Below are 27,814 nucleotides of genomic sequence, written 5' to 3'. Positions count from 1 at the left end.
AATTAACACAACACTGTAAATCCACAGTATGTATTTCAATTAAAAATTCAAATAAAATCGCATCCTCTTCCCTTCAGCCTTTTTAAAAATGGAACTAGACTGTATGGTTCCCTCTCCTTGAAATACGTCAGATGGGGCTCCACTCCCGCTCTTGGTCGCTGGCAGGCGGGGAGCCCTCCGCACAGGGCCCAGCCTCAGTCCACGCCGTCTAGCTCCTGCCGCTGTCTCCCCTCCAGCTGGAGGACCTAGAAGAGGAGACGTGGTGGTCACCACGAGGGCCCGAACAGCCACGCTGTTGAAACGCACCGATCTACCCGAAAGAGCGTCACAGACACAGGATCGAAAACGCAGGTCTGCAAACTGCACCTGCAGGGCAAGGAGACCTAGGGTTGGGGGTGGGGTGGGGTGGGGCGGAGATCCCGAGTCTGGAAGGACCTGTGCCGGCCGGGGGTGGGGACAGGGGTCACTGCTGGGCTAGAAGGTCACAGCAAGCCCATCTTCACCAAGCTGTGTTTTCCTACATGTGCGGATCTTCCAGCTGCGGTCTCTGAACCCCATGCCTGAGCATGTCTTGGCCGGAGCCAAGTCCGGCCCCTCACTAGTTCTTTGTGGGGAGGGGGCGTCCACGGCACTGTGGGGTGCTCAGCCTCATCTCTGGACTCTGTCTGCTAAATGGGGGGGGTACAGACCTCACCCCGGGCGGGATAACGTCTCTGGACATGGCCTGACGCCCCCTGGAGGAGGGTCGCGGCTACGCAGGGTCGCTTGGCTCCCATCACCTCCTCATGGATGCTCCCTTCTGCCCCACCCCGCGGTCCTCCAGCTCAACGCGGCTCTTATTGTAAGAGGAAAGAACCTTTGGGATTTATTACAATTTATCACTAAAGCAGGGGTCCCCAACTCCCGGGCCATAGACGGGCACCAGTCCACAGCCTGTTGGGAACCAGGCTGCACAGCAGGAGCTGAGCGGTGGGTGGACAAGCAAGTGAAGCTTCGTCTGCCCCCCATCACTCACGTTACCACCTGAACCATCTCCCCTACCCCCCATCTCTGGGAAAACTGTCTTTCGTGAAACTGGTCCCTGATGCTGAAAAGGTTGGGGACCACTGCCCTAAAGAGATGTTGCCCATTATACGTAAGGGTCATCTCTGGGAACCCTGCCTCCCAGGTAAGGAGCACCAAGCTGAAATGCCTGTGTTTAGTTCACAGGAAACACTGACCAGACCCACCTGTGAGTGACTGCAAGGGAGAAGGAAACGAGCCGTCCCCCCCACAAGCCCACGGGAACCAGCAAGTGTTTGACTTTGCTCCCTCCCCTCTTAGTATAAAAGGAGCCTGGATTCTAACTCAGGCAAGATGGTTCTTTAGGACATGAGTCCCCCACCTTCTTGGTCTACTGGCTTTCCCAATAAAGTCGCTATTCCCTGTCTCAGCAACTCATCTCTCCATTTACTGTCATGCATCAAGCAGGACGAGCTTGGACTTGGCAACAGTATCACCATGTATCACTTTCACGGATGCCGTGTTCACTCATCAGCCGTCTTTCTCCTCCCATCACCTTCACTGGGGAGGGGCTGCCTCGAACTTGCCTCTATCACAGAAAAGGGAAGGATCTAGACTTGCCTATTAAATTGATTTTGTTTCTGCTTCCTTTATTCTACTATTAATCAATAAAGAAAAACAGATGGTTCAGACAATGCAAAGCCAGTTGGACGCCCCAGTAGTCTAGAAATCACAGTGGTTGGGCTCACACTGACCGTGGGATGGAGCTGCTAATTTTAGCATCCTCAGTACAGCCCAAAACAGCACATGCCAAGCTCTGATGGACCTGAAACATCCTGGACGCTTGGCAGAAAGCAGGACAGTAAAAAAAATGCCACCATATACATTAACCATGTACAGGGAAGCCTGGCGTGCTACAGTCCATGGGGTCACAAAGAGTCGGACACGACGGAGTGACTGAACATTAAAAAGCTTTTCAGTCCTCCGTGGAGACGAGCAGGTGGAGGAGACGAGCTGGTATTCCCTCGACAGATGTTTAAGAGGGAGAGAAAACATTCCCCCCGGCTCACCTGGTTTTCGATGCAGCGGAACTGCCAGGGCCAGCGGGTGTTGTACAGAAATGGCCGCAGGTCGAACCTGTTGTCGTCCGGGCTGTAGCTCTCGGCGTGGTATGCGGGGGTCAGTGTGGTCATCTTGTGTCTGTTCATGGAATACTTGGAGAAAAAGCACTTCACTTTGTCAGCCACCTGGGAGGCGAGGGGTGCACAGGGCCTGGTGTTAGCAAAGCCGGGAAGCCCCCACACTGGCGTTCTCAGCAGCATCGCGCAGGCCAGTTAACAGCCTCCCCTCAGCAGCCGCAGAGCACTGCCTTGGGACTTCCCCAAAGCCAGGAGTGGACCGATGCTGCTGCCTGGGCTAGAGCAGCGAACTGGAGCTGTAAGGATGGGGGTTCCTGACTCCAGCATCCTGGAAACTGCATCAGGAGACCTGGGCAGGGGTCCCAGGAAGATGTATTGCTATTTCATGAAGCTTCCAGATGGTTCTGCAGGGACCACCCTGTCTATGGGCTTCAGCCCTAATGCGCCTGACAACTAGGGGAAAAGAAGCCATATTCTGACCTCGGAGTTCGTCCTCTGCCCCCAAAGAGGGGAGGAGCTTGCGTGTTGTGAGGGGGCCCAGCCCCACTCAGATAAGCTCAGCCAGAGCAGGGGAGGGCTGAGAACGGGGCTGTGGTTCCTTCCGGAGTGCTCTCCCCCTAAAGTCACACAGTGGCCACCTGCTCCAGAGCCAAACCTACCCGCAAGGTGACCTCGCCTGCCAGCTCCCTGCGGACGCTGGGCGCCTCGCCTGCCAACTCCCCTCGGACGTCAGGTGCGCCTCACCCGCTGGCTCCCCGCAGACGCCGGGCGCCTCACCTGTCGGGGCGAGCAGGTATCCCTCCACATGTCGAGGAGTTTGCAGAACATGCTGTAGGGGCCTGTCTTGGCGACCTTCCGGAGCCTCCCGTAGACGGACAGCTCCGCATATGTCATCCCCATGTCTTCCTGGGGACGAAAGAGATGCGCCTCATGAGTGACAGCAGGTCAGCGCTGGGGGGACAGCCTGAAACCTCTGCTGGAGATGGAACCAAACTCCCCGCCCCCGCCTCCTCCCGGCCCCAACCTCGAGAGACCCGAATTGAACATCAGAGGTCAGCAACGGTGACGCTAAGCCCTGGACTCCCAGCCGGGGCCCCAGTTATGGAGCACGGTTGCTCGGGGGCAGACAGGAGGGCACGCAGGAGCCCCGGAACGCGGAGGTGGCGGAGGAAGCTCAGCGACAAAGCCAGCACGGCTACCTCATCGGTCTGGGACACCCGTCCGTGGGCCAGGGGCTCCAGCTCAGCTGTGGCCGGTGCTGCCAGGATGCTGTGGTCAGGGCACACAGAGGTCGGTTACAACAGCTGGGTGTTAGCGCGACAGACATCACGCAAGTGTGGAGACGGGGAAGCGCCGACTTTCCAGCCTCTTGAGGGGCAGAGGGCGGCAGTGGCCGCCGGATCTGGCCACAGCCAGGGTGGCAGTGATGGGAAGGAAGCGGGTACCTGGTCTCGGGGCCCGAGTGCCCTTGGAGGCCCGACCGCTTCCATCAGGCAATGGGTGCTACGGAAGGTGGCTGAGAGGGGGCAGAGTGGCCGGGGCTGTGCTGAGAAGACGCGTACCCGGCGCCCCAGGGGCACAGCCATGGCCTCGCGGGCACACGCACCTCTGCAGGGCAGGAAGCTGGAAGCGCTCCACGCAGAGCTGGACGAAGGCTCTCAGGTCCGTCTTGCTGATCCCGCCGATGGGGTTGATGTCAGCGCTGGAGCAGTCGTACTTGGTCAGGTAGCCAAGGAGGCTGCGGCCAGAGAAAGGACAGGTGGTTTCGAGGCAGCAGACCTGGGAGCTGCAGACTCCGAGAACCTGGGGGCCTGGCCATCCTGCCCCTGGGTGCCGGGACACGCCTTCTTCCGGGGCCCTGGAGCCAGAGCTTGGCAGACTCGAGGGTCTCAGGGGAGTCTGATGTGCTGGGGCAGACTGGGGAAAGGGCAGGTGCTGCGGATGGCCAAGGAGGGGTATCCAGCAAGCCGGAGGGGACACAGTTTGGGGGATGACCAGTGCCAGCCCCGAGTGGTGCTCCTTCAACCAAGCCCGAGGTGGGTGTAAGGTCACTCCGTGTCCCGTTAAACGGACGGCTGATGGTACGAACAGGGTCCGGTCTGTGGGCAAGGGTCAGGATTTCCAGGCCAGAAGAGATGGCCATTTTCATCTGACTCCTGTGCCTCTTCCACTCCTTGACTGCTCCCAAAGGTGCACCCAGAGCAGCAGCAGAGTGAGGGGGGCACAGACCCACAGGAGTGGCCTCGGGTGGAGCGGGGTCTCCTCCAGGCTAGGGGCCGCACACACCTCTCGTCCACATTGGCGGATCCGAGCACGAGAAGCCCGCCGGGGGCACCGCGAGACCAGAGGCTCAGCTGAGCGAAGAGGTAGGCGATGACCATCCTCACCCGCGCCTGGCCCACAGGAGGGTGTCACCATGCCGGCCGGGGCTGGGGGGACGTGCGCTAACACCACCTCCCCACACCTCAGACAGCGGGAATGCTTAAGTGATGCAGGAGCTTCTAGCGGCCAGAGAGTCCTGGGGCCCATGGTCCCTTCCCTGAGGGGCTCCTGCACTCAGCAGGGAGGGACCAGGGCCTGAGATGAGAGCTCGGCAGTGGAGAGACTGGGCTGCAAGGCCAGCGGGAGAGACCTCGGCTGCTCCGGCCAGTCCCTGCACCCCTGGGGAAGGCCACCAGCAACCCCAGGAAGGGGATGGAGACAGGGTAGACCCCAGCAGAAGTAGCTCACGCCCCCTCTTTCCCTGCATGGACCACCCAAGGTCCAGCTCCCCTGTAGCCGATCCCTGAAGATGCAGAAGACACACACACTCGGACACACTCACACCTCATGCTCACAGACTCTCACGCCGATGCACACTCACACACACAGAGTCACGTGCTTGCACCCCCACACACGCACACTCAGATGCCCCACTCCCTTACTCTTGCACACTAACCTATTCCTGTGCACACACCTGTGCACACTCTCACCCTCGTACCCCTCCGCACATCTCACACACGCACACACGCAGAGCCCCATCTTCGTCCACGAGGCTGCACGCTCCGCGTCTCTAAGAGGCGGGCTGCTTGTGGACCCCCCGCCGGCCGCCCCTGGGTTTCCTGCGGTCCCTGCGTGCGGACGAGGTGTGCACCTGGACGTTCTGCAGAGCCAGGTTCTCCCGGTCGCTCCCTCCGTGAACCGCAAACCGAGGGCTCGCACCCGTCACCAGGCTGAAGAGGCCCACGAGGGCCTTGACCACTGGGTCGATGTGGAGACCGATGTGGTGGCTGGAAGGCGAACGGGCGGGCGTGCAGACAGTGAAACAAACCCACGGGGCACGGAGCTCGCCGTCTTCGAGGGCCCCGTCCAGCGGCGTTGAGGACATTCACTATGCGCTGCCACCACCTCCAGCTCCAGAGCCTTCCATCAGCCCAGAAGGAGACCCTGTGCCCGTGAGCAGTCCCTCCCCAACCCCCTCCTCTTCCAGCCCCTGGCGACCACGGACACCCTTTCTGTGTGTGTGTGTGTGCATGCGCGCTCCGTTGTGTCTGACTCTTTGTGACCCCATGGACCGTAGCCTGGACAGGCTCCTCTGTCCATGGAATTTTCCAGGCAAAAATACTGGAGTGGGTTGCCATGTCCTACTCCAGGGGATCTTCCCAACCCAGGGATCGAACCTGCATCCCTTTCGTCTCCCGCACTGGCAGGCAGGTTCATCACCACTGAGCCACCAGGAAAGCCCTAAGATTGGCCTATTCTGGACATTTCGTAGAAACGGAATCACACAGTAACTGTCCTTTGGTGTCTGGCTTCTTTCACTGAACTTAAGGCTTTCGGGTTCATGCAGGCGGTAGCCTGTGTCAGCGCTTCCTTCCTTTTCAAGGCTGAGAAGCACCCCTGTGTGCGAACAGACCACATCATTTCTCTACTCAACCGCTGATGCCATGTGAGCTGTGACTATGCTGCGTGGACACGAATGTGTGAATACTTGCTCATTTCTTTGCTTTCAATCCCTCTGGGCATCTCCCTGGGAGCAGGATTGCGGGGTGGGGGTAGCTTTTAGCTGAGCTCTGCTTACAGGATGGGCAGCTCCTTATTTTTTCTTTGGAGGCAGAACAGATGGAACGTTCTGAACGGAACCAAGTCTCCCTGAACAGAAAGACGCACCCCCCGCCTGTGTCTGGTACAGTGGCCCCCGAGGGAGGCAGAGGAGGGCGGGTGGCTGCACTCCTGGAGCGGTGAGGGGCTCTGTGCTCCCACCTGGAGTGCATCAGCCTGCTCCTGGGAAGGACTTAGGGGGAGGGGCGATCTCAGACACGGAGAAGATCTGGGGTAAAGCTGATGGGAAGCCACATCATCAGCAGTTGAGTAAACACCTCGCCTCTGGGGTGCTCAGTGACCCACAAATGGGGTCTCTGGGGGAGCTTCCCGTGGTCCCCGCCAGCCGGCTGGGCCCGACACCAGGGACCAGCTACCTTCCAATCTGCTGGGCCAGCTCTCGGGCCCTGTCGCAGGTCTCCTGGGAGGAGTTCTCGCTGGCCATGTAGCAGGTGGTCAGGACGCGGCCGCAGAGCTCCCGGGGGTCCTGGGGGGTGTAGCTGAGCTGGTTCACGATGGTTCGGACATCAGCCAGCACCTCCAGATCTGAAACCCGTGGGACAGAGGGCACGTGCTGTGTGCCAGGCGCCTGCACCACCCGGTCCCTCTCTACTGCCCGGCAGTCTTGCCGGATGGCACCACAGTGCCCGTTTCTCAGCTCTGGACGCTTTGGGAATGGCCGACGTCACCCCTCATGGTGGCAGGGTGTGAACCTGGGCTGGCCTGACCCCAGGGCCCTGTTCTTTCATCCTGGTCAGGCTGCTGACACACAGCAGCAGCAGGAGGTACCCTGTGGGCTTGACGGACTGGGCCACGAGGGCCTGAGGCCCTGGGACTTCAGCGGCCTTGCTGTGCCCAGGCCCCAGGGCTTGGGGTGATGCTGGGACGTCTCAGCATGCCCCCACCACAATGCTGGGTTGGCCCCTCTGCTCCTCCCGCAGGTTGAGCCCCCCTGGAACCTACTCGGGCCCCAGGCGTCACCTACTTCCACGCTTCACAGCCTCGCAGACCTGGTGGCACATGGAGTAGACCAGGCAGGCGGTGGCCGCGCTGTCCACCCCGCCGCTCAGGGGAAGGAAGAACCCTGCCTGGAACAGGCCAACCGGATGGCGGCGTGAGCGGAGCCGTGAGTGAGCCCGGCTCCCGCAGCAAAAACGAGCGCCCACGAAGTGCTGTCGCCCGGGGAGGAGAAGGGAGCCCTGCGCATTCCACAAGGTGAAGGGAGCGCCACCGTGGAGGGCCCAAGGCTGAGTCTCCACCGTGAATTACAGACGCGCGCAATCACACCACTAGGCAGGAAGTCTTGTAACTCGGGGTCATCAGACAGGACCCCAAAGACGGAGCCAAACCTCAGGGCGACCTCGGCCAGGGTAGCCGAGGCTCCTGACTGAGGCAGAGTCAGGACATGTTTGCATTAAGAAACACCTGTCAGGACTTCCCGGGTGACCCAGTAGTTAAGAATCTGTCATGCAATGCAAGGGACCCTGGTTCGATCCCTGGGCGGATCCACCTGCCGCAGAGCAACTAAGCCGTGTGCCCCAACCACTGAGCTCACACTCAGGAGCCCAGGAGCCGCTATGACCGTGGCCTGTGTGCCTCGAGCGCGGCTCCACGACAAGAAAAGCCGCCGCAGTGCGAAGCCCGTGCTCTCAGCCGTAGAGTAGCCCCCGCTCATGGCAACTAAAGAAAGCCCGAGTGCAGCAACAAAGACCCACCTCAGTCAAAAAGCAAATTAAATAAATAAAACTTAAAAAAAAAAGTCACCGGCATGCCACAAAGTCAAACGCAAACCCACCGTGGAAGGATTAAAGAGGGCTGGCTGGCCAGATTCCCCCCATGTCTTACCTGTCGGCTGCGTCTTAAGAAGTCCCAGAGCCAGCACGCGGGTCCCAGGCTGGGGAATGGTGGGAAGCATGAGGTTGGCGAGCCGCTGCCCTGGTTCGCAGCTCACCTGGGGGCAGGTGCCCAGGTGGACGCAGGGCCGGTGAGCGGCGCCAGCACGCTGCCCCTGGCTGCTTTCAGCCTTTCGAGGGAATGAATGCTTCTGAAGCCTCAGAGCAGCCCCAGGAGGTAGGTGCTCTCGTTGGTCCCGTGGGGGAAATGGAGACACAGAAAAGCAAGCACGGCGTCTCCGTGCCCGAGGGCCCAGGGCAAGGCGGGCAGGGCTGGGCGTGGGGCCCGCGCTCTAGTTACAGTGTTGACTGCAGGCCCTGGAGACCAGGGTGCAAGGCCCCCAAGTGGCCACTTGGCGGTGCAGCAGGGGACGGAGGGAGCGTCCTGGGAAGGACAGTGTGTCGGTCGCTCAGTCCTGTCCGACTCTTTGCAACCCCGTGGACTGTAGCCCACCAGGCTCCTCTGTCCATGAGATTCTCCAGGCAAGAAGGCATGGGTTGCCATGCCCTTCTCCAGGGGATCTTCCCGACCCCCGTCTCCCGCATTGCAGATGGATTCTTTACCATCTGCAGACCCTTCTCTACCCCCTCCCCTGCACACCAACAGCCCCACCTGATCTCCTCGGCGGGACTGTGGTATTTCCACTCGATAGGCTCAGACACAGGCTCCAGCAGGTCTTCATGGCAGGAGAGGGCGAAATCCACCTTCACGCGGGGGTAGGGGCTCACCCTGCTGGCCTGGGAAGGACACTCCCTGAGGGCCTGAACCCAAACAGGCCCCCGGGATGACTGTAGGGGGGATGCTACACAGTTCAGAATCCCTACACAGCTCAGGGACCCTTCACAGCCACCAGGATGGCCAGGACACAGATGGATGTAGCACACGCTGGTGGGATGTGGGGAAGTGGAGCCCTCACACAGCGCTGGGGGGATGCGAGGCAGAGCAGTGACTGAGGACAGTCTGGCAGGACCTCCCACAATTAAACAGAGCATCACCACAGGACCAGGGCAGTCCCAGGTAGATAACAGAAGACACACAAGCATGTCCACACAGACGCCTGGCACATGCCACAGCAGCACCGACCCTCACGGCCAGAGCAGAAATGGTCCAAATGTCCCCTGGCAGGCGAATGGACGCACAGCGTGTGGGGTACCCGGGCAGTGGGGTATTACTCAGCCATACAGAGGGATGAAGAACTAACTCAGGCCTCAGCACGGATGAACCAAAACACTATCCTCAAGGAAAGAAGGCAGTTGCAAAAGGCCACATATTATACGATCCCATTTATACGAAACGTCCAGAATTGGCCAATCCATAGAGTCAGCACAGACCGTGGTTGCCAGGGGCCCTGGGGGAAGTGGACGGGGAGTGACTGACAACTCATGGGTGCAGGTTTCTTCAGGTGAAAAGAACATTCGGACACTGATGGTGGTGATGCTGCTCAACTCCACAGACACAGTAAAGACCACTGCATCTCGTGCTGAGATCAGTGAATTACAGGCTATGGGAATGACATTTCAAGGAAGCTATTGTTAAAAAAAAGTCTCCGTCTTTGATGAGCATCCTATGGGTGTGTTTATAATCGCTTACCGCCAGGTTTCGAGATGAAATCTCCGCCCTGTAGCTTCTGATGTCCTCCAAATCCAACGTGGCAGTGAGCACTTCCTAGAGAAGGGAGTTTCCAAGAAAAATCATGATTTCCTATTTTTTTCCCTCACGCACATGTTTTCATAAGTATGCCACATTATACACAATGAGTCCCGCCTTCTAAGGCAGGGACTAGGGGCCTGGGGAGAGGGGAGCACCCATGGTGCGGCCCACCCAAAGCCCTTCCCTCTTGTCATTGCCACCAGAACGTCTACTGAATTGACACACTTGCTGATAAGACACAACAAATGTCTGCTGGGAGCTTTTGAGCAAGCTTCTTAAAAAGACACAGGGAGAGCAAGGGCCCTCTTTCTGCCTTTGAATGTGGTTGTATGAAGATGGGATGGCTGGAGCTGCTGCAGCTGTCCTGTGACCATGAGGCAACTGACACTGACGCCTACACAGAGGAAGGCCCAGCTGGAGAGTGAAAGAGGGATGCAGCCAGAGCCCCGGCAGTCATCACACAAAGGTCACAGCCCAGATGTGCTGCATGTGTTCTAGGACACGACGCTTCATTTGCCTTTGAGTCCAGATGAGATGGAGGTTGTGCCACGTGCAACCAATAGCAGAAAATAGAAAAGTTTTAATTCAGAGATACGACTCCTTTCTTTATGAAAAGAATCCTAAGCAGATCATACCACTAGGCTATCGTCTCATACGTGCAGGTGCGGGACAGCAGGAACTACCTCTGAGGGGGACCCGGTGTGGCCGGGCGTCTGCTCCTGCTGCCGGCCATGGGCAGCCGTCTATGCCAACACCGAGCCTAACCCAAGACAGAAACGTCTGTGAAGAGACAGAGAACAAAGAACTCCCACTCCACTCATTCTTCTGTCATTTCCCAAGTACTGGTCAGCGAAACCACCAGGCTGCTCCTGACAAAGCCACAGAAATTGGAAAGACCCCAGAGGAGTGAGTCCTTCTTGAGAGGAAGGCCCCAGTCCACTTTTCCTGGAAGTAGGTTAGCTTCACACAAAGGCGGGATCGAGGCCATGAGAAGCATGTGCCCTCGAGAAGGTCCACAGACCAAAGAGGTGGCAGAACTGAAGGGCACTGCCCCCACCCCAAGGCAGTGATGCCACCTCCATCAGGAACAGTCAAATCAGAGAACTCTGGCTCAAGGGCCCCCCGGGGGGGTGTGGGGCAACGGCACCCAGGTTATGGCGTGGCAAACAATCACCCGGGTGCTTGCTGAAATGGGGGCTCCTGGGGGGCCTGGAACCTGCAGCCACCTGCACACCTGCTCATCCAGGTGCAGGTGGTCCCCGAAACTCACTCCAGTCTCCCGGCACCAGGTGCCTGCGGCCCGGACGTCTGGCTGAGAGTCCCGGCCAAGCGGGCCTGCACCGAGGCATGTCCAAAGCAGACGAGCACTGGCTGTCTGCATGGACTTCATCTTCGCCTCCAGCGGCCTTCTGTCTTAATCAAGGTTACTGCTGAACAGCAGGAGGCCTCTGGGACCCCGCCACCTGGAAGGCAAGGTCTGGGTACCATATTCATTCCCACCAGGAAGGCAGGATCAGGGTCCCCATGGTCTGGGGACCGTCTGCAGGGAGGTGGCTTCTTCCAGCTGCACACTGCCAAACCCTGGGCTTCGCTCTGAGCAAGAAATACCATGAATTCGTTCCAAGGTTCCTTTCCTCAGTCCATTCTGAAACCGAAGTTTGATTTCATAACCACCTCTTTGCTGACAACCTCGGTGAGACCGCTCAAGTACGTGAAACGGTGAAGTCACAGACATCGCATCAGAGGGCTCCGGAGAAATTCTTATTCAGAGACACCCGCTTGTCTTGCTCTGGCAGAGAAAGCCCCAGAAACCCTTTTTTTCTCCTGCTACTACCTGCTTCTGTGAACAAGCATTTCCAACACTTGTTTCCAAAAACCCCGAAAAGACAAGATGAGAGATACCATGAGAAGCCTGTACTGGCCGCCTGAGCCCAGTCACAGCGGCTCTTTCTGGCAGAACCGAAAGTTACTTTGTGTTGCGTTTGCAGATTTGGAGTCGATTCCCATTTGGGGGCAATAACCGTCATTTTCTTTATTGGAGGCTTAAAAAACTTTCGAGAGCCACACAATTCTCTTTGCTGTTGTTCAGTCACCAAGTCATGTCCAACTCTTTGCGAGCCCATGGACTGCAGCACGCCAGGCTTCCATGTCCTTCACCATCTCCCGGAATTTGCTCAAACTCAGGTCCACTGTGTCGGTGATGCTATCTAACCATATCATCTTCTGTCGTCCCCTTCTCCTCCTGCCCTCAATCTTTCCCAGCATCAGGGTCTTTTCCAATGAGTTGGCTCTTCACATCAGGTGGCCAAAATAGCTTCAGCTTCAGCTTCAGCTTCAGTCTTTCCAACGAATACTCAGGGTTGATTTCCTTTAGGATTGACTGGTTTAATCTCCTTGCTGTCCAAGGGACTCTCAAGAATCTTCTCCAGCACCACAATTTGAAAGCATCAATTCTTTGGCACTCAGCCTTCCTTATGGTCCAGCTCTCACTATGACCCATCTGTCTTGGGTGGCCCTGCATGGCATGGTTCATAGCTTCATTGAGTTATGGAAGCCCCTCCACCATGACAAGGCTGTGATCCATGAAGGGGACACAATTCTTTACAAGGACCTTTTCATCTTGTCTTATTCTCTCTGTGAAGGAAACTAACATCCAATCACATGGGAAGGCTCTGCACCCATGTTAATACGTGTCTTTAGAAGCAGATGGCTGTGGTTTTCATACTTGTGGCCCCAGTGAAGTCATGATCCCATGGGGGGACATGTCCCCCATCCCCCGGGCTGGTCATCAGTTCAGTGAGACCAGAGGAGCCCCCAGAATGGGGCCTCCCCACCCAGGAGGGCGGGGTAGGTCTCCAGTCCTGCTTCCGGAACGTGGGGCAGTCGGGGGAGGCAGGGCCCACAGCTAGCATGTTGTTGCTATTCAGCTGCTCAGTCGTGTTTGACTCTTTGTGACCCCGTGGACTGCAGCACACCAGGCCTTCCTGTCCTTCACCATCTCCCGGAGCTTGCTAAAACTCATGTTCATTGAGTCGGTGATGCCATCCAACCATCTCATCCTCTGTCATCCCCTTCTCTACCTGCCTTCAATCCCTCCCAGCATCAGGGTCTTTTCTAATGAGTCAGCTCTTCGCATCAGGTGGCCAAAGGATTGGAGCTTCAGCTTCAGTATCAGTCCTTTCAATGAATATTCAGGACTGATTTCCTTTAGGATGGACTGGCTGGATCTCTTTGCAGTCCAGGGACTCTCAAGAGTCTTCTCCAACACTACAGTTAGAAAGCATCATTCCTTGGCCCTCAACTTTCTTTATAGTCCAACTCTCACATTCATACACGACCACAGGAAAAACCATAGCTTTGACTAGGTGGAACTTTGTTGGCAAAGCGATGTCTCTGCTTTTTAATAAGCTGTCTAGGTTGGTCATAGCTTTTCTTCCAAGGAGCAAGCATCTTTTAATTTCATGGCTTCACTCACCATCTGCAGTGATTTTGAAGCCCCCAAAATAAATTCTCTCACTGTTTCCATTTCTTCCCCTTCGATTTGTCATGAAGTGATGGGACCGGATGCCATGATCTTAGTTTTCTGAATATTGAGTTTTAAGCCAACCTTTTCACTCTCCTCTTTCACTTCCATCCACAGGCTCCTTAGTTCCTCTTTGCTTTCTGCCATAAGGGTGGTGTCATCTGCGTATCTGAGGTTATTGATATTTCTCCCGGCAATCTTGATTCCAGCTTGTGTTGCCTTGACCTCTGGGGAAAAGCCTCCAAGGGCCCACCTGCAAGGCTCTTCCCTGCTCTGCTCCTCCCAAATGACCCCCTTATCGCTGGACGACGTGCAGTGTCTGCTTATTCCTGGGACCAGCTCCAGCTCCCCCCGAGCCATGGGATTCTTCCCACAAGCCCATCCCATTTTCCCTGGAGCCAGGGGCCACCCACCCTTTGGTCACTACCAAGCCCCCTCCTTCCGCAGCTCCGGGCCTCTCCTTCAGCTCCTGCAGCCTCGTGGGGACCTCCAGGGCATGCAGGGCTGATACCCCGCCGTGAATCCATCCATCCGGTGTGCTGTGTGGGGGTGTCCCCATAACCTCGGGGTAGGAAACCCTCACCTCACCAAGGAGGTGAAGAGGAAGCAATCAAAACCAGCAGGATCCCTCCCAGGGAGGGCACATCCGGTCCCGGGTTACGGGGAGAGCAGAGAACACAGGCTCTGAATGAGAGACCCTCCCGCCATTGCTCGGGCCGGCTCATACCACGTCATCCAGAGAGAACTGGGACCCCTGGGCAAAGATGCTGCCGTTCATGGCTATGAGAGCACAGCCGTCGTAATACAGCCGGTCCCCATCGCAGCCCTTCTGATTGGCCAGCAAGTAGATCCCGCCGTTCTGGAAAACACAGCGGACAGCAGTGGTCAGCTCTGATCCATCACCTACCTTCACCCTCTGCCGGCCCAAACATGAGAAGCTTCAGGCCTCCAGCCTTGCAACTCTGCTGTACTAGTAGTCAGTGCCCCAGCTCCAGCCAATAAAACACACGCCTCCAGGGAAGGCCCCGCAGCTATGACGCCCTCGGCCTCGCGAGGCAGCAGGCGTCACACAGAGCGTCTACTCTCACCCCCAACAACCCTCCAAGGCAGGCGCTGCCACCTGCCCCAGAAGGGAGGAGAGACGGAACTTTGGAGAAGACAACTCCCTGGATTAGGAAGCTGAGATTCTGCCCCCGGAAAGAGCAGACACGGCCCCTGGGGTCATGCTGCCCACAAGAGCGGCAGACTCGTGGGCATTCCCCGTGCCTGGCTGTGGTGCAACGGGGTCCTGATTCCCGGTCACTTGTCCCGAGACCACTGTGACGGCTGAGAGCCCCGGAGCTGCACGGCTGGGGTGTGAGGCCAGGGGCCACTTGACGGTCACATGCTGGGTGCCCTGCTCCAGAGAGCGGAGGTGGCAACAGTGTCCGCCTCACAGGGTGCTTCCCGCCATTAAATGAGGTCATGGACGTGGGGCCTGGGAGAGGGAGCCACAGGGCCGGTCGGCCATGGCCGGACCCAGGAGGAGCGCCGAGCAGCCTCATGCTCAGGCCTTGCCCTGCACTGGGTGCCGGGTCCCACATGCATGAGACAGACACACGCCAGCATCCCCGCCGCCGCCTACCTTGGTGGTAGCCATGGTCACCAGGTCCACCCGGGCGTGGGCTTTGCGCAGCACGTGATGGCTACCCGAGGCGTTGGTGAAGATCTCCACGCCGTCCAGGCCCATGTCCACGTGTGGGCTGCGGGCGGAGGGGTCGGAGAGAAGAGACTCGTGTCCCCAGCCCGCCCACCCAGCCCCGCAGCTCCTGGGGTGTCTTCCCTGCCCTGGGCTGAGACGCAAGATGGCTGCAAACCCCCAGCCCCCCAGGCCCCGCAAGGATGGGGATCAGGGGGCAGGGCTGACCTGTGGGGCGTCCAGAGCTCCTCACAGACCTCACTCCCGATACAGGTGTCCCATGTGGAGAGGACGGCATCCCCAAAGGGCACAGTTTCCTGGGGGGCGGTAACCAGAGCTCGTGAGGCCCCCTGGCTGTCCTGTCTGGGCCATGTGCTGAGCCAGGACTCCAGAGGCCACACGTGGGACTCGCAGGAAGGCTGCCATTTTGTTTCAAGCCCTAACGAACACCCACCTCCCCCACTACTCCCCCCCGCCCCGAGCCCCGCCAGGAGCAGTCCCAGCCCAGGGCCAGCGGGTGTCTCCCCTGCGGACCGAAGAGCCCCGGCCACACCCTTCACCCGCCCAAGAACCCAGCTCTGAGCTGCCATGACCTTGACTGTGGCTGTAACCAACTGTGACTCAGCTCCTGAAGCTTCTGGGGCCCAGTGGGCCACCAGCATCCACCATGCCGGCTCCCGGATGCTCTTCCGACATCGTCTGTGCTCCGGTGGTCCCGTGCCCACGCCAGAAACGACCCAACTGAGCCTGACAAAGTTCCCTCCAGCTGACAGGTCACCCAGCTCCCGCGCGGCAGGGCTGGGGCAGGATGCAGGCTCCTGTTTCTCCAAGAGCCTCATTCATGGCCCCTTGAGGGGTGGGGCTGCTGGGAGGGGGGTGAGTGGAGATGGAGCTGCCCCCTGAGGGCGCTGCTCGGGTCTGAGGTGTCTCCGGGTTGAACGTGTGCTGAGAGGGTCATGCGGGCATGGAACCCACCTTGGCCACGTCTCTCGGGGACCAAGTTTCAGCTGTGCTCCTATTTCACTCGCTCAAGAGAACTTAACCCTGGAGGCCTGGGATCTTGTTCAGATTCCCTGACGACTGTGTGTGTGAGCTCAACTCCTTCCATCTCCAAGGGCAGGAGCCGGGGGAAGCCCGCCTTTTTCTGTTCTGAGGCCTCGGCTCATGAACACAGCGCTCACCCTGGACCCTGGGCCATTTGTCCATGGACCACCACATCCCCTGCCCTTGAAACCCTGACCACGGAGGGCAGGGCTAGAATCTTGACCCCATCCTCCTGGGACAAGACCAGGGCTCAGGGCAACAAACAAAACACCCAGGATGGCACCCAGGGACGGGCCCCCGACCTGCACTGTCCAGGCTACAGCTGTCACAGGGCTGGCTTGCTCTGCCTCTTGAAAATGGCCGTGGATTTTAGTCCATGTGTGCCCAGGGCCAATTCCCGCAACTTGTTCCCAACCAAAGACAGCAAACAGCACCCTTCCACCTGCAGATGATCCCACGTGGGCTTAGGGGGTCACCTGGTGGGACGTTTAGGATGTGAAAGGGTCCTAGAAGAGTGAAACGGAATGAGTGTCGTGGCAGGAGGATTGCTGCTGAAATGACTGTTTCACACACACACGTGTTCTGGATCACCGTGACTTCACATTGTTCTCGTTGCTGCAACTCAAGGTCAGAAAAGCCTCCAGGCCACTTGGGAGACGCGCAGACCTGACCGACAGTCCCCTCCCCCAGTCTCAGCCGCACCCACCCAGACTGCCACGCGGGTGGCAGAGACCCAAGAGGGCTGGGGACACCGTGTCCCCGGAGTTCATATCCTGAAGCCCTGACCGCCAGCATCTCAGACGTGACTGTGTTTGGAGATGAGGTCTTCAAAGAGGTGATTAAGTAAAATGAGGGCACCAGGCTGGGACCTAATCCCACAGGACTGGGGTCCTTGTAAGAAGAGGTCAGGACACAGACACTCACAGGGACGACCCTGTGGGGACACGGGGAGGAGATGGCCGTCCACACGCCCAGGAGAGCGGCCTCAGGAGGACCAGTCCTGCCCACACCAGGGTCTGGGATTCCAGCCTCCAGGCCTGGAGAGAATGAAAGTCTGCTGTCTGAATCCCTAGGCTGCAGAATTGGTTATGGAAGCCTGAACAAGTTAATGCACCTGGCAACCAGAATGGAAACTCAGGTAGGAGCCAGAGATACCAGGGGCCCCTCAAAACATTCCCTGTGAGCCCCTGGCTCCCAAGCCCCCACTGGAAGTAGATAGCACAGGGTTCCAGCAGGTTCCAGGATGAAGGGATGGACAAGGACCCCCTGGATAAGGCTGCAAGGTCAAAGCTCTTCACACCTGGACAGCCAGGTACCAAAGACAAGACAAGAGAGATTTCTGATGCTGAGTTTTCACAGAATAAACAGAAGCCAAGTAAAGTCTTCCATGAGTTTTACAATCAGAAATCCCCCAAACTCGGCTTGTTGGGCAGCCCCGCGGCTGGAGCCCCAGCCCAGCAGGGAACAGCTGGCCAGGGTGGTAAGCCCCCTCCCAAGCTCCACCGAGCCCATCCCACGGTGTGAGCCAGAAGAGAGGAGGGACATCATGTAGGGACAAGGAGGCGCCCACTCCCCCATTCTCCTGGGCCCCTCCCCGCTTGTGACAGAAATCACCCCCCGGCTGTGTTTTCCTTACATGGGACACAGTGATGCCGTGACTCTGTCCCCAAGGGTCCTGCCCCCACGGCCCACTCCAGAGGAACAGTCTGACAGACGAGTTTTCTTCCTCAAGACTCACCTGCTTCGTCAGGTCCTGTAACATCCGGGGGAGAAAATACTCCTCTGTTTGCCTAGAAAGGAAACCACCACAGACCTGAGTAGGACCATCTCAGGGAAAACGCAAAATGGCATCCAGAGGCAGAGTAAAGCTCAGACTGAGAGTGCGGAGCCTGTGAGCTGGCAAAGGAGCTGTCGAGTTTTGACACTCGCTGTTGCAACCACTTTAAGTCAAAAAGGGAAGAGCAAGGCGACTGCATGAGGCTTCCGGGACATGGAACACCGAGGCACTCGGGGCTCCCTCAGTGGCCCTGCCTGCCCCACGCTTTCATTATGCCCTCTGAGAGGCACGTCAGGGGACTGTCCAAGGAGACACATTTCCCCACAGAGAAATGCGGCTGGAATTTCTGATCAAAGTTCTTCAACCAGAAAGATCGCACTGCATGAAGCCAGCATGCAGAGACAAGCCTGTATCATCACTGAAGCAATCAGTCACGTTCCGAATTGTGAAAGATGGCTAGAGAGTTTAATACACAACTTCTGTACAAGCCATCCCAGAAAGTGAAAGTGTTAGTCGCTCAGCCCTGTCCAACTTTTTGCAACTCCATGGACTGTAGCCCACCAGGCTCCTGTGTCCATGGAATTCTCCAGGCATGAATACTGGAGTGGATTGCCATTCCCTTCTCCAGGGGATCTTCCCAACCCAGGGATTGAACCCAGGTCTCCTGCATTGGCAGGTGGATTCTTTACCATCTGAGCCCCCAGGGAAGCCCAAGCCACTCCAAGGTCTACCCTAAAAGGCAGAATTCGAATACTAGATGGTTTCCAAAGCTGACCTCAAGTAGGCTGTTACCAGATGTACCATGAAGACACTGAATTGACTGGATTTCTTTTTGCTTTCTCAGAATTCACAAGAACCTCCTGGGAGATTTCAGTGACTTTTATTCCAGTAAATTTTTTGATAAAGTTTTTTTTTAATGTGGACCATTTTTAAAGTCTTTACTTAATTTGTTACAATATGGCTTCTGTTTTATGGTTTGATTTTTCAGCCCTGAGGTATGTGGGATCTTAGATCCCCAACTAAGGATAGAACCCACGTCCCCTGCACTGGGAGATGCAATCTTAACCACTGGGCCAGCAGGGAAATCCCTTAACTAAAATTCAAAAGCAGAGACATTGAGGGGATGATGCCGTCTCGCGCTCACTAGTGAAGGGAGCGGACACTGCAGATGCCCTCTGAGCCCTGAGCTGCCTTGGCATCCCACGATGAGCACTCAGTTCACCGTTGGTAGGTTTGTTCACAGTGATGTTGCTGTATCACAATCCGTTTTCAAGGGACAGCCGCCCAAGGTTTCTCCCTTCATCGTCACCTCCCCCTTCAATTCACACATGAAGAAGAATGTATACGGGGCCCCCCTGGTGCCTCAGTGGTAAAGAATCTGTCTGCCAATGCAGAAGACACGGGTTTGATCCCTGATCCGGAAGATCACACATGCTGTGGAGCAGCTAAGCCCGTGCTCCACAACCACGGAGCCTGTGCTCTGGAGCCCATGTGCTGCAACCACTGAGGCCGTGTGCCCCAGAACCCACGCTCTGCAGCAGGAGAAGCCGGCACAGAGAGAAGCCCACCCACGTCGCAACTCGAGAGTAGCCCCTGCTCGCCACAAATAGAGAAGAGACCACATAGCAACAAAGACCCAAGGATAAATACACACAATGTTTGAAAAAGAATGTATCTAGACGTATAACTGAATCATTTTGCTGCTCAGAAGAAATTAACACAACGCTGTAAATCAACTACATGTCAATAAAACGTTTAAAAATCACGTTAAAGATTCCGTCGGTAACAGCAGCAACAGTGGAAAAAAACAGCACTAACTGTAAGAAGAACAGGACGATTCTGTCCCAGGGGACGCCTGACAACGTCTGGGGACATTGTAGACTGACAGGGATGCAGATGTATCCGCCAGTGGAGGCCAGGGATGCTACTGCACGCTCTTCCACGCACAGGACGCCCCCACAACAAGACCGAGCCGGCCTCAAGGCAACAGGCCTGGAGTAGAGAAACCTGATCTGTAGGATCACGTGTAGAAAGACGGATGACGGGTGACTGATGACTGAGATTTTATGTGGTGTCTGATAAACTAGCTACAAATTAATCAGCAGCATCAGGCAGCCGTCACTAGACGACAGGCCCCGTGTGGGCAGGGACGCTGGCCCGAATCTGTCTGTCTCCCCCACGCATCCTAGGAGCGGCCAGCATCTGGGCTCCTGGACCACGGCGCGGTCAGTGACTCACCGGCTCCTGGACCATGGCGTGAACCAGCGCAACTCTCGGTAGTTGCCCTCATTCGCCAAGGCCATCTTGGGTCTGATGAGCAGGATCTTCCTACAGACAGGGGAACAAGGCTGCTCCTGAGATGAACACGCCCCACGTGACATGGAGCAGCCACCAGCCCGTCCACCCTGACCGTCGATGCGGACAGAGCAGCTAAGACCTGGAGGGTGGGCACTTGCCGGCAACTGATGCCCAGAGTCTGCGAGGCAGACCTTATTACAAGGTCGCCCTCCCAGGACTGACCTTCTGACCACAGAGCTGTGTGTCCCCAAACTCCACCCATCGTCCCTGTACCTGATGTCTGAAGGTGTCAGTGGTGACAGAGCCCAGGAGAAGCAGGGCCACCCAAGACACCTGCCTTCCTGGTACCCCACCGCCATGAAGGTAGTTCCAGAAGAAGCCACGGCCCCTGGGGACCAAGCCCCGAGCCTGGGGGAAAAGGGGGTCGTGCTGCTCCCAGCGGTCACCCACCTGTTGAGGAATATCACCCTGCAGTTATAGCGGACGTTTCGGTGCATCACGGGCCTGCGGAGAGAGGGCACGCACGTCTGCAAAGAGCAGAGTCCCCACGTCTGCTTTAACATGAAGTTTCTCCGGGTCCTCTATGGGAATCAGAAGGCTCCTCTGTGGTTTCTCAAATAAAAGTGAACAACAAACCCGAGTGTTTCTGCCACGGCACAGACTCTAAATGGCAGAGTCTTCTAAATCCAGCAAAAGTCCCTCCCACTCAGGGCTTGTCCTCTCCTTCCAGAAGGTTCTCAGACCATTGAGTGGCCGCCTCCCTCCCTCTGCTCACATCCCTGCTGCCATGTCACCTGTCCATCCCCTGCTGGCCTCAGGGACTTACCCCTGCATGTCCCCAGTTCTCTGCCACAGCATCTCTCCTGACTGAGCTCCCCCACCAAGAAGGCAGGGCAGGGGGACCGGCCCGGGAGCCAGGGCAGGGGCAGGGGGTGGAGGGCGCTGGACAGATCTGCTCGCCTCTTTGTCTGGACCCCTCAGGACAAACACCCTCCCTGATCACCTGGAACCTTCCTCCTCTGCAGCGGAGGGGCCAGTGCTCCAGAGGCCAGGGTACTCTGCTGGCCTCCGGCTGGGGCAGCACCAGGCGGGGATGGCAGAGTCCAGCTCGGGGCGAGAGTGCAGGAGCTCAGGGCGGAAGGCATCAGGCACCCGAGGAGGAGGGCCTTAAGGATTGATCATGAAATAAAAAACAATAAGGCCCAGGCCCAGGGACAAGAGAAAAGAGGGCCAGGGCGCGAGATGGCAGCACCCGTAAGCAGGGCGGGCTGTCGAGTCAGGCGGCCGGGCTCCATCCCGCTTCACACTGGCTGAGCCGAGTGGCCCCGGTTCCTCCTCTCGGAGTATTTTAAAGGGCAGGATGCAGGCAGGCTGCCTAGGCCGGGGCTCGGCACACGGATGCCGCCAGCCAGCACTCCCACGTTACGGTTTCCATTCCTCCCGGGCCAAACCAAAACCTCACTGCATTCACGTTCATACAGAAACGTGTTCAGGGCAGGAGGTGAACACCTTTTAAACGAAAAAGAAACCTTCGGTGAATATCTGACTTCCAGCGGGAGTAAGCCTCTCAGACAAAAACAAACCAAAAGCATGACAAGAAAGATTTTAAGCTCAAAACGTAAAATTAAATAGCAAACAACAGACAAGGAAATGTATTTTTATCATATATGGGGACAGCTTGATATCTGTCATGTGTAAAGAACTCTTAATAAATCAGACACAAACACTTCAATTGCTGGCAAAAGAACAAGCAAGAGTGTGTTACAGATGCCGAAAAAACAAATAGAAAAGTTCTATTTCATAAATCATGACAACAAAGAAATATGATAGCTTTGTTAAAAAAAGTTATTGCTTACTCTAAGATTTTCTCTGTCTTGTTTTTCTAAGGTGTCTTGATTGTGAGCTGGCCCCCTGTGAGCAGTGCTAAGGGTAACAAGCCTCTAGGCACAGAAAGCCGGGAGGAGACTCAGCATCTTTCTCTTGAATAAGACACTTCTAGATGGTGAGAATCAGTGGCATCATGGCATAGCCGTTACTTTGTTCAGTGGCACTTATACTGCGACCCCAAGGACTGCAGCCTGCCAGGCTTCTCTGTCCATGAACTTCTCCAGGCAGGAATACTGGAGTGGGTTGTCATGCGAATTCTTAGTTTCAGTATGAGGGATCTAGTTTCCTCACCAGGAATGAAACCTGGCCCCCGCTGTATTGGGAGTGCGGAATCTTAGCCACTGGGCCACTAGGAAAATCCCAGAAAAACACTTTAAAATATGATTGTTAATATTTTAAGGGCAAAAAAGTAGAAAAATTAAAGTCAGATTACAAATTCAAGGCCAGAAGAGGAAAATAGGCCAAGAGAACAACAAAAAGACAAGGGGAAAACAAGAAAGAAAGAAAACACGGTGACCAGAACACTTAATAGAGTGGCAGGAATCCGTCCATGTGGTGGGCTGGGTGAAGACCCCCACTGATGGCCCCGTCCTGATTCCCGGGACCCGAGGACATGTCACCTCACGTGGCAAAAGGGACCCTGCTGACATCATTAAGCTACAGATCCTGAGACAAGAGATTACCCCAGACTCCCCAGGGCTCTCATCGGAACCACAGGGGTCCTTATACGAGGGAGAAGGGCGCTCGGAAGACATGAGACAAAGGGGGCAGGGGCTGCAGTGATGTGACCTCTGGCTGTGAGGATGGAGGGAGCGGCCTGAGCTGAGGACTGCGTGCCAGCCTGGATGCTGGACTTTACAGGAAAACCGATTCTCCTCCAAGAGCCTCCAGAAGCAACCAGCCCCACTGACCCATTTAGACTCGTGACCTCCAGAACCACAAGACAGCAAGGTTGTGTGGTTCTGTGTTTTGTGTTTGTGGTAAGCTGTCACAACAGCACAATAGGAAGCAAACATGGCCCACATATCAAGGAGTATAATAAATGTGAGCAAACTGGGCTAAAAATCCCTCTATTCACTGCTTAAAAGAGATCCTGCTACACAGATGTCACAGCAGGTGGGAGTGTAGAATACACGCAAGGCTGAGGAAAAAGAAGCAAACCCGGCTACATTCACACCACGTAACACAGAATAGAGACGCAAACAGAGGCAACAACGCCCGTCAGTGGGCTTGGTTACACAAAGCTGGTCACAGACACACTCTGGAGTAGGATACTCCGGGGCCAGAGTCCTACCCACGGGACCTGCGCTCGGGGAATCTACACCACAGGGACCTACAGGCAGACCTCGTTTTACTGCAGCTTGCTTTACTGTGCTTCGCAGACATTGTATTTTTTACAAATTGAAGGTCTGTGGCAACCCTGCGCTGAACACGTCTATTGATGCCATTTCCCAACAGCTGTCGCTCACTTCCGGTCTCTCGGTCACGTTTTGATAATTCTCATGATACTTCAAGCCCTCCACCAGCGAAAAGATGATAGCTCGTTGGAGGCTGAGAGGATAGGGTTTTATAGCAATAAAGGTTTTTAAAGTAAGGTATGTATGCATCTTTTTAGATAGAACGGTAAAATGTAAACATAACTTGTATATGTACAGGAAACCTCCTCCCTCAAACTGGTGTGACTTGCTTCTTTCTGTATTTGGCTTTACTGCAGTGGCTTCTCAGAGGTCTGCCTGTAGGCCTTGGCCCTACATGTGCAACTGCACCATATGGAGCTGCACTGTATACACCTACACCCCGGAGCCTACACTCACGTGTCCACACCCTCTGGAACCAGATGGCTTGCATGTCAATGTGCAATGACATGCGTGCACACGTGCTCAGTCAGTCACTCAGCCGTGTCCAACTCTTTGCGACCCCATGGACTGTAGCGCACAGGCTCCTCTGTCCATGGGGATTTTCCAGGCAAGAACACTGGAATGGGTTGCCGTGCCCTCCTCCAGGGGATCTTCCCGACCCAGGGATGGAACCCATGTCTCTTATGTCTCCTGCACTGGCAGGTGGTCCTCTCCCACGAGCGCTACCTGGGAAGCCCAGAGTGACAGGGAACCATCCCCAAACTTACTACTAAGTAAGGAAAATGCTGTACATGAGGCTGGGGGACCCTGAGCTCCAACTGTGCAAAGCGTGTTCCCACGTGCACAGCAGTGCTTGGAAAAACATAAAAAATCTCCCCAAAGCTGCCTTCACCTGGGGAGTTTGCAGCCTGCAGGGCCAGGCAGGGAGCAGACGCCACATCCCCGATGTAGGGACGGCTTCTGACACAGCAGGCCCTGGAACGGGCCCTTCTCCCACGCCCACGTCGCACTTACATCCCCACGTCGCAGATGATATCCTGAGTGACCGGAGACTCCAAAAGGGCCGCCAGGACCTGGAGCGAATGCAGGAGGGTGTCCGACTCGTAATAATGATCCCAACAGCCGTAGCCACTGCAGAGGGAGGGCCAGAACAGTGAGTACCCGGGACACAGCAGGTGGGCGTGGGGTAGGGATGGGGCAGGGGCCTGGGGCCGGGCCAGGGTGACTGCGCGAGGGTGTGCCTCTGGCACCAGTATCTTTATAAAGCCTCCCAGGAGTGTCTATTGTACAACCAGAGTTAGACTCACTGCTACAAAAAAGAAGAAAAGAGATGCATTGTATTGGAAATTAATGGACTGGGCTCCATCAGTCCCTCCTAGTTCTCAGTTACTAAGAAATTCTCTGTCGTGTCAAAAACTGTCTGCTCTCGGATTCTTTTCAACCTTCAACGTGGCCCAAATTACACTAATCTACAAGAAAAGGATGCAAAAGAAACAAAGCTGGATCCAGAGAAGAACATTCTTCGGGCAAAGGGGCCGTGAATAACCATTCAAGTGCCACTTACACGGCTACATGACTTCCTTGCGATTTACTTGAGCTTACACCAGGCTGAATGGTGTCCCCCAAAGAGACGTGTCTATGTTGTAACCTCCAGAACTTATGGCGTGCGTGTGCATGCTTGGTCGTGTCAAACTCCTGGCAACCCCATGGACTGTCGCCCACCAGGCTCCTCTATGCATGGGATTCTCCAGGCAAGAATACTGGAACAGGCTGCAATTTCCTTCTCCAGGTGACCCTCCCGATCCAGGGACTGAACTTGCGTGCCCTGCACTGGCAGGCAGGTTCTTTACCGATGAGCCACCTGGGAAGCCCTTACAACCTGTGGATGTGACCTCATTTGGAAAAAGTGTCTTTAGAGATGTGAGTAAGTGAAAGATCTGGAGATGAGATGATCCTGGCCTATCCGGGTGGGACCTAAATCCAATAAGAACCGTCCTTACATGAAGGAAAGCAGCGGAGAAGAGGGAGGGGCGGCTGGAGGGGTGCACTCATGAGATGGGAGTGGGGAGTCAGGAGCTGGAAGAGGCAGGAAGGACCCTCCCCTGGAGCCTCGGAGGAAGCAGGATCCTGCCCACACCTTGATTTTGGACTTCAGGCCTCCTGAACTGTGAGAGAATGAATTTCTGCTGTTTTAAATCATCCAGTTTGTGAAACCATAGTATAACAGCCCCCGAAAAACACTAATACAATGCTCAGTGAGGTCCTGACATGGGTCGACTGGGTTGAGGGTAATTTTTCAGTGCGGGGTCCCAGTAATGAAACGTAGAGTATTTGTAAACTACTTTTACTATTATTATTTTTTTAATATTTATCTATTTATATATTTGACTGTGTAGGGTCTTAGTTGCGGCATGTGCGATCTTTCGTTGCAGCTTGCAGGCTCTGGAGCAAGTGGGCTCAGTAGCTGTGGCACAGGCTTAGTTGCCCTGAGGCATGTGGGATCTTAGTTCCCCTGAGGCACGTGGGATCTTAGTTCCCCAACCAAGGATCGAACCTACATTCCCTGCCTTGGAGGGCAGATTCTTAACCACTGGATCACCAGGGAAGTCCCTGTAAACTACTTTTAAATCTTCAAAAAGTCCTTCGCACTCATTGCATAGCAGAAGTGATGTTAAAATGCCAAGCAAACTTTGCTGCCACAAACACTAACCTTTGCCATTCTTAATGCCTAGAGGAGCATTCCTCCGGGCCTCTGGTTCTGATAAGGAAGAGAGCCTGGTTCTTAGATGAAAATGAGGTCAGGGAGATGCCCTGTGTGGGATCCAGACCTGGAATGTCCTTTCCTCTCCAAGGATAAACTCCTGCTCAGCGGTTGTCACTCCCTCAGCTCCTAGGCCACATGTGAGACCAAACACCAGTGCAAGGCGAGAAACCCAGCCAGCTTTGATATCGGCCTGGACTGGGAAAAGTCAGCCTCTCGACGAGCTCCTGTGTTACTCAGTGTAGGAATCCAGGATCATCCAGGCCGGCTGGCCTGCCCTCGTTGAAGGGCATCAAGCAGGCCCACTCATGGGGCTTCTGTCTCCTAGGTGGGCCTGCGTGTCCAATTCTCAACCCCGGCCTCTCCTTCCTCGCCCTTTCAGCTGAGGGCAGCTGATATAGAGGCCTCTGCCTGCCCACCCTGGGGTGTCTATGTGCTCTGCTCTCACCAGATTTCCAGTTCTGGTCCAAGCCTGTATCTTGCTCCTCTGTGTTTGGCAATTTCAATACCTACATGCACAGAGAGAGAGAGAAAGAGAGGCAATTTCAGCACCTACAGCCTCCACAGGAGGCAGATCCAACCTTCTGCTGCCGCTGGTGTCATAAAAAGCCAAAGGGCATCTCCCAGCCCCTGCTGACACCGCAGGAAATGAGACAGAGGCGGGGCCTGCACCAAGGAGAGCAGGGGTGGGGCTGGGGGAGTCACACACTGGGAGTTCATTAACAGTCAGACAGAGAGGACCCTGAGCAGGGAGAAGGCAGGACCTGAAGGCACCGGTGACAGGTACCATCTGCCTCTGGGTTTGAGCAGCAGCTTCCAGATGCAGCAGCCTGGGGAGGAGAGGCCAGCCTAGTGGACACACAATTCTGGCCACCCGAGATGACCTCGCATCAACTAGATTTGCTCTGAGCTCTGAGGAGGTGAGAGCAGGTTGACAATGAAAAAAATAAAAGGAAGAAGGTCCAAGGCACACGGCTGATATGACGCCCTCACCTGAATCACCCTGTTTATACTGTGGTTGGTGGCCCTGCCGCAGGACGCAGCTGAGGACGGCCAGCCTGCAGACCGCCCAGGGCAGCCCACTGCAGCTGTAGAGGTCAACGGTGCAAACTTCCACTCTCAAAGGTGAGCTGGTGCAGGTGATAACTGTTCACGGACCCCGTCACACACACACAACGACCACACTGGTCTCTAAGCTGGTGGCCTCGCCCTGTTCCACTTCCCTCTCTGGACCGGGTTCAGCTCTATAAATGCCACACCGGACCCCAAAGGTACCTGAGGACCGGCTCACCAGCCTGCTCATCTCCACCTCCAGGGCCAGACTTCTCTTACCACGGGTACATACCACATGCCCCAGGCACTGTAACCCACCCGCACCCCGACCTCACTCAGGATCCCTATATCAGGATCCCTATATCCATGGCCGCAAGTTTCTCCAGAGCAAGGCTGCGTATGCGTCACAGCAAACCTGGGCGACCAGAACTGACCTTCGCCTGTCCACCCCACGCCGACCCTAGACTCACTTTTTAAAATCCTTTGCAAATTGCCCTCAAAGTCCAGGGCCCACTGGTTGAGCGCACAGGTGGCCACGGTCACCTTTCGCCCCATCCTGGCTGCAGACGCCTGGGCAAAAAGGCCGGCCGGATAGTGGGGCTTTGTTGTCCTAGGGAGAGAGGTGGCCGCGGCTCGGGTCCTTCCGGGTTGTCCCGCTGCGTCAGTCCAAT

The 27,814-nt window shown here is 56.2% G+C and overlaps 1 protein-coding gene across 7 annotated transcripts; it reads right to left on the bottom strand.

Moving 5' to 3' along the window:
* Positions 1-14: 14 nt before the first annotated feature.
* Positions 15-27,814, bottom strand: NADSYN1 (NAD synthetase 1). 7 transcript variants are annotated; one of them, NM_001034443.2, is given in 21 exon segments: positions 15-245; positions 2,073-2,249; positions 2,919-3,047; positions 3,341-3,410; positions 3,748-3,879; positions 4,428-4,534; positions 5,275-5,410; positions 6,599-6,767; positions 7,207-7,309; positions 8,067-8,115; positions 8,727-8,851; positions 9,705-9,779; positions 14,015-14,146; positions 14,912-15,029; positions 15,194-15,282; positions 17,748-17,799; positions 20,025-20,114; positions 20,535-20,588; positions 24,344-24,460; positions 26,539-26,599; positions 27,614-27,814. In NM_001034443.2, coding segments are annotated over 21 exon segments (2,121 nt in total). In that variant the 5' UTR covers positions 27,699-27,814; the 3' UTR covers positions 15-194.

This window comes from Bos taurus, chromosome 29, assembly GCF_002263795.3.
Source record: "Bos taurus isolate L1 Dominette 01449 registration number 42190680 breed Hereford chromosome 29, ARS-UCD2.0, whole genome shotgun sequence".
NCBI classification, from domain to species: Eukaryota; Metazoa; Chordata; class Mammalia; order Artiodactyla; family Bovidae; genus Bos; species Bos taurus.
The sequence above is the reverse complement of the archived record's forward strand: the minus strand, read 5'-3'. Positions and strand labels throughout refer to the sequence as shown.

What these genes read in the sequence shown, in the direction of transcription:
- NADSYN1 (XM_024987076.1), bottom strand. Translation starts at nt 15,804, where the DNA reads ATGAGGCTCTTGGAGAAACAGGAGCCTGCATCCTGCCCCAGCCCTGCC. An exon ending in TCTTAAGACGCAGCCGACAG is followed by an intron (nt 7,310 to 8,066) that starts GTAAGACATGGG and finishes GGCCTGTTCCAG; the next exon opens with GCAGGGTTCTTCCTTCCCCT. An exon ending in ATACCTGCTCGCCCCGACAG is followed by an intron (nt 2,250 to 2,918) that starts GTGAGGCGCCCG and finishes CTCGCCTCCCAG; the next exon opens with GTGGCTGACAAAGTGAAGTG.